Here is an 11536-nt window from a genome sequence, read left to right as displayed (position 1 = left end):
AGGCCTATTCAGAAGTACGGCAAGCACGTGTTCTCCCACAATACGACGTTCTGCTGCGTCAAGCAGCCGCCTGGCCGTCAGAAGGGTGCCTACTACGCCATCCATCACATGCGGGCGATCGTACGGGACCATCATCAACTACTGCTACCGAGTAGACTCAAAGATTGGGCCGCGACCGTGTCGGCAATCCAGGACGCGGACATCAGACAAGAATTCTTTCGCATCCAGTCGGAGTTTGCGGAAATCATCCATCAAGATGTCCTTCGTACCTCGGGGCAGTTCTACCTCAGAAATCAACCGTCCAACAGTGACATCGACACAATCCTACAAATGCAGGCTGACAACGCCCGTTGTTTCATGACTCCCACGATAGACGGCGGCTTCATCCACGCTCCGGTCCCTTGAGTCGAGTCGAAAGCAGTGATGCTGTGTCTAGTTCTGAAACATCGATTGGCTCATGTTGTAATTAAACTTTAATGAACTTGTAGTATGTCTCTTTGGTTTCGAGAGTCCTTCAACTTAGATGTAATCGACGCTATTAATGTCTTGCTTTTCTCTTCCGATCGTTCTGTTGCATACTTATATATTGCTTATGTATTGTCTGTGAATTGGTACTAACGTTTTGTTTGGCTACTGCATAGCGATGCCGTGGTATGTCGTGTACAAGGGTAAGGTTCCCGGAGTCTACGACAACTGGGAGGAGTGTCGGAGACAGGTTCACCGATTCAGCGGTAACAGTTACAAAGGGTACGCCACTAGGGCCGAGGCCGAATCTAGATACACCCGCTATCTAGCGGGAGAGGGGAGGGAGCGTTTGAGGAACCGGATGAAGACGAGTTTCATCGTGATGACCGCAGCTCTCTTCTATGTGATGGTAGTTTAGATGATCGATATCGACTTGTAATGTGAAGACAAACTCGCGGTCTCGAGACTTGTAATATAATGTTCTATCTTTGTTCGGTCTTTTCAATTCGGAGACTAATATGATGAATTGTATTCGGAGACTAAAATGATGAATTGTATTTAGAGACTAATCTTCTATTGTATTCGATGAATCTGTTGTTGATGTGTGCTGTCTATATTTTGTCCAATTATACATTTTGTAACCTGTGCAAAAAACAGAAAATTAAAAAAAAACCTAATATTCATACTAATGGCGCATCACATCATAGTGCGCCATTAGTATGCCAAAGGATACTAATGGCGCATCACTAAACAGTGCGCCATTAGTATGCCGAAGTTACTAATGGCGCATCCTGTTGTTGTGCGCCATTAGTATGCCAAAGCACCTGGGTATACATGGCCCCCTGGGAGGCATACTAATGGCGCACTGTTGTATATACTAATGACGCATCTGGGGTGCGCCATTAGTATACCAGATACTAATGGCGCACCAGTGGTGCGCCATTAGTAAAATATACTAATGGCGTGCTACTAATGGCGCACCACTAATGCGCCATTAATGGCCAAATTAGGTGGGCCATTAGTAGGCCTTTTCCTAGTAGTGGATGTCTATCTAAGTGGGAGTTCTTAAATAATATGATTAATTGAACTTGAATTTATCATGAACTTAGTACCTGATAGTATTTTTCTTGTCTATGTTAATTGTAGATAGATGGCCCGTGCTGTTGTTCCGTTGAATTTTAATGCGTTCCTTGAGAAAGCAAAGTTGAAAGATGATGGTAGCAATTACACGGACTGGGTCCGTAACTTGAGGATTATCCTCATTGCTGCACAGAAGAATTACGTCCTGGAAGCACCGCTGGGTGCTAGGCCTGCTGCAGGAGCAACACCAGATGTTATGAACGTCTGGCAGAGCAAAGCTGATGACTACTCAATAGTTCAGTGTGCCATGCTTTACAGCTTAGAACCGGGTCTTCAACGACGTTTTGAACGTCATGGAGCATATGAGATGTTCCAGGAGTTGAAGTTAATATTTCAAGAAAATGCCCGGATTGAGAGATATGAAATCTCCAATAAGTTCTATAGCTGCAAGATGGAAGAGAATAGTTCTGTTAGTGAGCATATACTCAAAATGTCTGGGTATAACAATCACTTGATTCAACTGGGAGTTAATCTTCCGGATGATAGCGTCATTGACAGAATTCTTCAATCACTGCCACCAAGCTACAAGAGCTTCGTGATGAACTATAATATGCAAGGGATGGATAAGACGATTCCCGAGCTCTTCGCAATGCTAAAGGCTGCGGAGGTAGAAATCAAAAAGGAGCATCAAGTGTTGATGGTCAATAAGACCACTAGTTTCAAGAAAAAGGGTAAAGGGAAGAAGAAGGGGAACTTCAAGAAGAACAGCAAACAAGTTGCTGCTCAGGAGAAGAAACCCAAGTCTGGACCTAAACCTGAGACTGACTGCTTCTACTGCAAGCAGACTGGTCACTGGAAGCGGAACTGCCCCAAGTATTTGGCGGATAAGAAGGATGGCAAGGTGAACAAAGGTATATGTGATATACATGTTATTGATGTGTACCTTACTAATGCTCGCAGTAGCACCTGGGTATTTGATACTGGTTCTGTTGCTAATATTTGCAACTCGAAACAGGGGCTACGGATTAAGCGAAGATTGGCTAAGGACGAGGTGACGATGCGCGTGGGAAATGGTTCCAAAGTCGATGTGATCGATCGCGGTCGGCACGCTACCTCTACATCTACCTTCGGGATTAGTTTTAGACCTAAATAATTGTTATTTGGTGCCAGCGTTAAGCATGAACATTATATCTGGATCTTGTTTGATGCGAGACGGTTATTCATTTAAATCAGAGAATAATGGTAGTTCTATTTATATGAGTAATATCTTTTATGGTCATGCACCCTTGAAGAGTGGTCTATTTTTGTTGAATCTCGATAGTAGTGATACACATATTCATAATATTGAAGCGAAAAGATGCAGAGTTGATAATGATAGTGCAACTTATTTGTGGCACTGCCGTTTAGGTCATATCGGTGTAAAGCGCATGAAGAAACTCCATACTGATGGACTTTTGGAACCACTTGATTATGAATCACTTGGTACTTGCGAACCGTGCCTCATGGGCAAGATGACTAAAACACCATTCTCCGGAACTATGGAGAGAGCAACAGATTTGTTGGAAATCATACATACAGATGTATGTGGTCCGATGAATATTGAGGCTCGTGGTGGATATCGTTATTTTCTCACCTTTACAGATGATTTGAGCAGATATGGGTATATCTACTTAATGAAACATAAGTCTGAAACATTTGAAAGGTTCAAAGAATTTCAGAGTGAAGTTGAAAATCATCGTAACAAGAAAATAAAGTTTCTACGATCAGATCGTGGAGGAGAATATTTGAGTTACGAGTTTGGTCTACATTTGAAACAATGCGGAATAGTTTCGCAACTCACGCCACCCGGAACACCACAACGTAATGGTGTGTCCGAACGTCGTAATCGTACTTTACTAGATATGGTGCGATCTATGATGTCTCTTACTGATTTACCGCTATCGTTTTGGGGTTATGCTTTAGAGATGGCTGCATTCACGTTAAATAGGGCACCATCAAAATCCGTTGAGACGACGCCTTATGAACTGTGGTTTGGCAAGAAACCAAAGTTGTCGTTTCTTAAAGTTTGGGGCTGCGATGCTTATGTGAAAAAACTTCAACCTGATAAGCTCGAACCCAAATCGGAGAAATGTGTCTTCATAGGATACCCAAAGGAGACTGTTGGGTACACCTTCTATCACAGATCCGAAGGCCAAACTTTTGTTGCTAAATTCGGAAATTTTCTAGAGAAGGAGTTTCTCTCGAAAGAAGTGAGTGGGAGGAAAGTAGAACTTGATGAGGTAACTGTACTTGCTCCCTTATTGGAAAGTAGTTCATCACAGAAACTAGTTTCTGCGATACCTACGCCAATTAGTGACGAAGTTAATGATGATGATCATGAAACTTCAGATCAAGTTATTACTGAACCTCGTAGATCAACCAGAGTAAGATCCGCACCAGAGAGGTACGGTAATCCTGTTCTGGAGGTTATGTTACTAGACCATGACGAACCTACGAACTATGAAGAAGCGATGGTGAGCCCAGATTCCGCAAAATGGCTTGAGGCCATGAAATCCGAGATGGGATCCATGTATGAGAACAAAGTATGGACTTTGGTTGACTTGCCCGATGATCGGCAAGCCATTGAAAATAAATGGATCTTCAAGAAGAAGACTGACGCTGACGGTAATGTTACTGTCTATAAAGCTCGACTTATTGCGAAAGGTTTTCGAAAAGTTCAAGGGATTGACTATGATGAGACCTTCTCACCCGTAGCGATGCTTAAGTCTGTCCAAATCATGTTAGCAATTGCCGCATTTTATGATTATGAAATTTGGCAAATGGATGTCAAAACTGCATTCCTGAATGGATTTCTGGAAGAAGAGTTGTATATGATGCAACCGGAAGGTTTTGTCGATCCAAAGAAAGCTAACAAAGTGTGCAAGCTCCAGCGATCCAAAGAAAGCTAACAAAGCTAATAAAGGGATACTTGAATAAGAGTTTTTCAATGAAAGACCTCGGTGAAGCTGCGTATATATTGGGCATCAAGATTTATAGAGATAGATCAAGACGCTTAATTGGACTTTCACAAAGCACATACCTTGACAAAGTTTTGAAAAAGTTCAAAATGGATCAAGCAAAGAAAGGGTTCTTGCCTGTGTTACAAGGTGTGAAATTGAGTAAGACTCAATGCCCGACCACTGCAGAAGATAGAGAGAAGATGAAAGATGTTCCCTATGCTTCAGCCATAGGCTCTATCATGTATGCAATGCTGTGTACCAGACCTGATGTATGCCTTGCTATAAGTCTAGCAGGAAGGTACCAAAGTAATCCAGGAGTGGATCACTGGACAGCGGTCAAGAACATCCTGAAATACCTGATAAGGACTAAGGATATGTTTCTCGTTTATGGAGGTGACAAAGAGCTCATCGTAAATGGTTACGTCGATCCAAGCTTTGACACTGATCCGGACGATTCTAAATCGCAAACCGGATACGTGTTTACATTGAACGATGGAGCTGTCAGTTGGTGTAGTTCTAAACAAAGCGTCGTGGCGGGATCTACGTGTGAAGCGGAGTACATAGCTGCTTCGGAAGCAGCAAATGAAGGAGTCTGGATGAAGGAGTTCATATCCGATCTAGGTGTCATACCTAGTGCATCGGGTCCAATGAAAATCTTTTGTGACAATACTGGTGCAATTGCCTTAGCAAAGGAATCCAGATTTCACAAGAGAACCAAGCACATCAAAAGACGCTTCAATTTCATCCGGGATTTAGTCCAGGTGGGAGACATAGAAATTTTCAAGGTATATACGGATCTGAATGTTGTAGACCCATTGACTAAGCCTCTTCCACGAGCAAAACATGATCAGCACCAAGGCTCCATGGGTGTAAGAATCATTACTGTGTAATCTAGATTATTGACTCTAGTGCAAGTGGGAGACTGAAGGAAATATGCCCTAGAGGCAATAATAAAGTTATTATTTATTTCCTTATTTCATGATAAATGTTTATTATTCATGCTAGAATTGTATTAACCGGAAACATAATACTTGTGTGAATACATAGACAAACAGAGTGTCACTAGTATGCCTCTACTTGACTAGCTCGTTGATCAAAGATGGTTATGTTTCCTAGCCATAGACATGAGTTGTCATTTGATTAACGGGATCACATTATTAGGAGAATGATGTGATTGACTTGACCCATTCCGTTAGCTTAGCACTTGATCGTTTAGTATGTTGCTATTGCTTTCTTCATGACTTATACATGTTCCTATGACTATGAGATTATGCAACTCCCGTTTACCGGAGGAACACTTTGTGTGCTACCAAACATCACAACGTAACTGGGTGATTATAAAGGTGCTCTACAGGTGTCTCCGAAGGTACTTGTTGGGTTGGCGTATTTCGAGTTAGGATTTGTCACTCCGATTGTCGGAGAGGTATCTCTGGGCCCTCTTGGTAATGCACAGCACTTAAGCCCTGCAAGCATTGCAACTAAAGAGTTTGTTGCAAGATGATGTATTACGGAACGAGTAAAGAGACTTGTCGGTAACGAGATTGAACTAGGTATTGAGATACCGACGATCGAATCTCGGGCAAGTAACATACCGATGACAAAGGGAACAACGTATGTTGTTATGCGGTCTGACCGATAAAGATCTTCGTAGACTATGTGGGAACCAATATGAGCATCTAGGTTCCGCCATTGGTTATTGACCGGAGACGTGTCTCGGTCATGTCTACATAGTTCTCGAACCCGTAGGGTCCGCACGCTTAACGTTACGATGACAGTTATTTTATGAGTTTATATGTTTTGATGTACCGAAGGTTGTTCAGAGTCCCGGATATGATCACGGACATGACAAGGAGTCTCGAAATGGTCGAGACATAAAGATTGATATATTGGACGACTATATTCGGACACCGGAAGTGTTCCGGGTGATTTCGGAGAAAACCGGAGTGCCGGAGGGTTACCGGAACCCCCCCGGGAGAAGTAATGGGCCTTATGGGCCTTAGTGGAGAGAGAGAGGGGCAGGCAGGAGGGGCCGCTCGCCCCCTCCCCCTCTGGTCCGAATTGGACTAGGAGAGGGGGGCGGCGCCCCCCTTTCCTTCTCCCTCTCCCCCTTCCTTTCCCCCTCCTAGTAGGAGTAGGAAAGAGGGGAGTCCTACTCCTACTAGGAGGAGGACTCCTCCTCCTGGCGCGCCAACAAGGGCCGGCCGGCCTCCCCCTTGCTCCTTTATATACGGGGGCAGGGGGGCACCCCACAGAGACAACAATTGATCTATTGATCTCTTAGCCGTGTGCGGTGCCCCCCTCCACCATATTACACCTCGATAATATCGTAGCGGTGCTTAGGCGAAGCCCTGCGTCGGTAGAACATCATCATCGTCACCACGCCGTCGTGCTGACAAAACACTCCCTCAACACTCGGCTGGATCGGAGTTCGAGGGACGTCATCGAGCTGAACGTGTGCTGAACTCGGAGGTGCCGTGCGTTCGGTACTTGATCGGTCGGATCGTGAAGACGTACGACTACATCAACCGCGTTGTGTTAACGCCTCCGCTATCGGTCTACGAGGGTACGTGGACAACACTCTCCGCTCTCGTTGCTATGCATCACCATGATCTTGCGTGTTCGTAGGAATTTTTTTGAAATTACTACGTTCCCCAACATACATTACAATTTCACCTGTTGTAGTTAGAACTTCACAATTCAAAATCTACATTTTGACTTGCTTGTTTCACAAAAGATTTTCATAATAAACATATAACATATTTAACTCACTTCAAATAAACTTTTACACACTTTCAAATAATCATTTTCAAAAGTTGATATTTCATTTTCATATTTGGGTTAAAAAGGTTTCTAGGAAAATACGTGGGTTTCACATCTTTCTAGTGAAAAAAGTTTGTTTCACATATGGAATGTGATGTTGAAATTTAAATGTGTTTGAAATGTATCCAAGTTTGATCATGTTCTAAAGGGCTCGGTGCCGGGAGTTCAATTTTTTTTTTTGAAAAACAAAATAATAATTTAAAAGATATGCATGATATAGTTTTGCCATAGTAGAATAAAACCGTGGATTTATTATGTAGGGAGGAGAGAGAGTAAATCTGAGGGGAAGGGTAATGGTAGGGCCAGATAATGATTGATTTAGCAAAACTGTTGATTTAACTAATGGAAATACCAACAGATGAGAAATCAATACAGGAAATATACCTGATGCTGGGTCATAGATTAGCACGAACCTTTAAACAAATGTGTGGTGTCAGATGTACCGGTACAAAATGACTCTGCGAGCGGAGGGGAACGTTTGGTTCCTGGGTACATATGTACCCTATATGGAATTTTTTTTAGCAATTCAACAAGAAGTCAAAAATTTCTGAAAATATTTTTGAAATAAACTTGACCTTTCATTGTATTAGTGAGAAAAGTTCCACAGAAAGAAAATTCTTCTTCGACTTCTTTTAGAAAAGACAAAATTTTGGTCAAAATAGTGTGAATAGTGACCTATAATAGCAAATAATTTGTCTTTTTCACTGTGAAGTCAACGTTGGTTGTTTTTGTGAAAATTTTATATACTAGTGCGCAAGTAAGTCAAGTTTAATTAAAAATACTTTTGAATTATTTTGACTTTTTGTTTAATTATTTAAAAACAATACCCCATATAAGGTGTATATACATGCGGGGAGCCAAAGGGCATTTCCCCTCTGCAAGCCACGGCCCTTCCCCACTCAGCGCCAGCAGTATGCATCCTGTAAACCTATGAGGCGGTCTTTAAGGGGTTCACACCATGAACCTGAGGCAGGACGAGGCTAAAGTGCTTGCGAGCATCAATGGTGTGGCCTCGTGCACGAGAGCCGAGTTCTGCAGCCCATACCACAAGGTCGCCGGGGTTCCTGGGCCTGAGCCCTGGCCTGGCCACGTGGCAGGAGACGAGCTACGACGATGGCATCATTGTCGGCGTAATCGACTCTGGCATCCGGCCGGAGCACTTGAGCTTCAACGATACCGACCTGAGCCCAGTCCGGACGAGCTGGAGGAGGAGGTGCACCCCCGGCGCCAAGGGCTCCTTCGAATGCAACGCCAAGATCGTGGGAGTACGGTCATTCATCACGGACGAGCAAGGCAGGATCACGTCCCCGAGGGACGTCAACAGCCCGGCACGTACGTCGCAGCCACGGCTGTCGGCGCAAAGGTGAGGGACGCCGGCGTCGGAGCGTTTGCCCGCAGTGACGCTAGCGGCGTCGCGCCAAGGGTCCGGCTCTCGGTCTACAGGGCCTGCACCAACGGCTCCTGCAGCGCGGCGACGGTGGTCGCCGCAATAGAGGCGGCGGTCAAAGGCGGCGTGGACGTCCTGTGCGTGCCCGTTGTACGAGGATCCGGTCGCCATTGCCATGTTCAGGGCTGAGTGGATGGGAATCCCCGTCGTTGTCTCGGGTGGGAACAGTGGGCCGGCGGTTTCGACAGTGAACAATGCCGAGCCCTGGGTGGTGACCGTGGGCGCGTCCACCCAGGACCGGATGTTCCCGGCAAAACTCAAGCTCGGCAACGACGATGTCCTCACCGGCCAGTCGCTCTACAAGGCCAAGGCCATGGGCACGCCCCCGGCGGGGCTGGTGCACAACCAATGCAAGCACGGCGGGGACATGACCCCAGACCTCGTGACTGACAAGGTGCTGGTCTGCCCGTGCTACGAAATAGAGGACTTCATCCTTCTAGTTTAGAGTTCCGGAGGAGCAGGCATCGTGGCAGTGGAAGGGCACGAACGGCGCTCCGATTGCGTGGCGGCCGGGGTGATCGGCATTCCGGGCCTGAGCATCGGCAAGAGCGACGCAGACACGCTGGGGGGGGGGGGACTGGGCTGCCCTCGAGATTCTCAAGCCGGACGTTGTCGCGCCAAGCATCAGTGGCGGAGCTAAGTTGGGGCTAGGGGGGCACTGCCCCCCAGCTTTAGGAAAAACTCTGAAGACAAATATATTTGAAGGGTCTATATAAGGAAAAAAAATTAGCCTTTGCCCCTCAGATCTTTGTCATTTACCCCCCCCCCCAAAGGTTTTCGTCTAGCTCCGCCACTACAAGGCATCAACATACTGGTGGCGTGGCTCGGCAATGTCGCGGAATTCCACATGATGTCCGACATGTCTGTTGCCTGTGCTCACACGGCCGGGGTGGTCGCAGTCATCCGCAGCAGGCACCGTGACTGGACTCCCGCCATGGTACGGTCCGCGATCGTCACAGGGGCATCCATGTGGGACAACAGAGGAGATGAAGTACAAGACGACGGTCCGACGCCGAACGCGCACGTGGTGACCACCAGCCCGTTTGTGGCTGCCGCTGGCCTAGTGCATCTCACCTCCTCGATGGACACGGGCTTGGTGTACGACTACATCGACTTGATGTCAGGATTTGAGGTTTGGGGGGGGGGGGCGCAAGACACAACAAGAAAAAAAATTGTAGCACTGCCAACATACTAAAATATTTTGATGGTTGAATACACACCATATTGTCAATCAACAATGCAAAGAAGTTACATTTCAGTTAGTTTAAAATTGGCTCAAGAAGATCAATCGTGTCTATAATCCATCAAGACAAACTTTTTTATGGGATGTGAAATAGTTACCTCACATCTAACATCCTAGCCACACATCAAAGTGATGTAGGGTTCATGCGAAGGTACAACTGATCAAAGTGCTGTAGGGTTCATGCGAAGGTACAACTGGTTCTTTTGCGTTTTGCTGACGTAGGCAGTGCTTCCTCAATGAAATTGAATAAGACGGCTCATTGTTTGTGGGCATTGTGCGAGTTGACATGGGCTCTTGCTAGTGGAGCTGTCTCGGCTACATTTTTATTCGTGTTTCTTTTCAGAGGAGTAGTATAGTGGTTTTTGAGATCGACGACAGGGAGTGGCCGTGAAGATCGATCTTTCATAACTTTTTTTCTTTTCTAATTTTTGTTTTGTTTTTTCTGTTTGTTTTTATTTATTTCCTACTTTCTTTTGTAGTTTTTCTTTTATTTTCTTTTTCTTTGTTAAATTCGCAAATATGATTTTGCAAATATTTTTATAAATTTTGCAAAAAAAATTTGAACACCTCTAAATTTGTGAATGTTTTTTATGCGGAAATTCTATATTGCATCTACATGATTTTTAACTATGTCTCATCTATGTTTGCCACCGTTTGATTTAGTTTCTGTAATTTTCATGCAAGTGCTCGATCCCCGCCTCACTGGTCGTTGTTCGTTTGTCATGTGTTTTTGTCAGCCCATTTCTAGACAGCGAAATAGATTTGAAAGAGATAAGAAAAGAAGAGCCCTATCGCGGTCATTTCGATATTATCTTACATTTCTTTTAAGCTTCATCATCAAGATGAGATTTAGCAATGTCTCGTATAAGCTGTTGTCTGTTGGATCTTGCTACTCTAATTTTCTCGCAAACTTTTGATCTCACGTCCAATGTATTCCATGTCTCCTTGTTATATTTTGTTCACTTATCCTGCAACTTGGGCCCGACCCCTTTTTTGTCCTTTGTGCAAGTCCAACCACACCCCTGACATGCAATAGAGGGCCTCACTTTTTTGTCCCAGTTGGAAATCAACCCTCGGTACGTAACCGTGGCCCGAACCAATTTTTTCCCACTTGTCACTCCCCTCTCGATACACTATTAGGGGCCCGACTCACTTTTGTCCTAGTTGGAAGTCCATCCTAGACATGCAACCTGACCTTCTTTTGCCCCATTTTGCAACTCAACCCCTAACTTGCAATTTTTTGTCCCAGTTGCAGGCCCAACCTCGATACACCACCGGGCCCAACCCATTTCCCCCCCAATTGCAAGTCCTCCCTCGACACGCAACAGGAGTTCCGAATTCTTTTATCTCAGTTGCAACTCCACCCCCAATAAAGACATTTTTTGACACTACACTAGTGTCAAAAAACGTCTTACATTATGGGACGGAGGGAGAGTACATCAGAAGCATTCTTTTTTTCCCATCTCCAACTCATTTGACTCT

At 44.9% G+C, this 11536-nt stretch overlaps 1 protein-coding gene across 1 annotated transcript; it reads left to right on the top strand.

Moving 5' to 3' along the window:
* Window positions 1-8322: 8322 nt before the first annotated feature.
* Window positions 8323-9256, top strand: LOC141041553 (subtilisin-like protease SBT1.8). Its single transcript, XM_073508083.1, has 2 exons — window positions 8323-8888; window positions 8935-9256. Exons 1-2 carry the CDS (start codon window positions 8323-8325, stop codon window positions 9254-9256), a joined length of 888 nt encoding a protein of 295 aa, XP_073364184.1.
* The last annotated feature ends 2280 nt before the right edge of the window (window positions 9257-11536 follow it).

Source organism: Aegilops tauschii, chromosome 1 (genome assembly GCF_002575655.3).
Source record: "Aegilops tauschii subsp. strangulata cultivar AL8/78 chromosome 1, Aet v6.0, whole genome shotgun sequence".
NCBI lineage: Eukaryota > Viridiplantae > Streptophyta > Magnoliopsida > Poales > Poaceae > Aegilops > Aegilops tauschii.
Note: the sequence above shows the minus strand (reverse complement) of the source record. Positions and strands in the feature narration are given on the sequence as shown.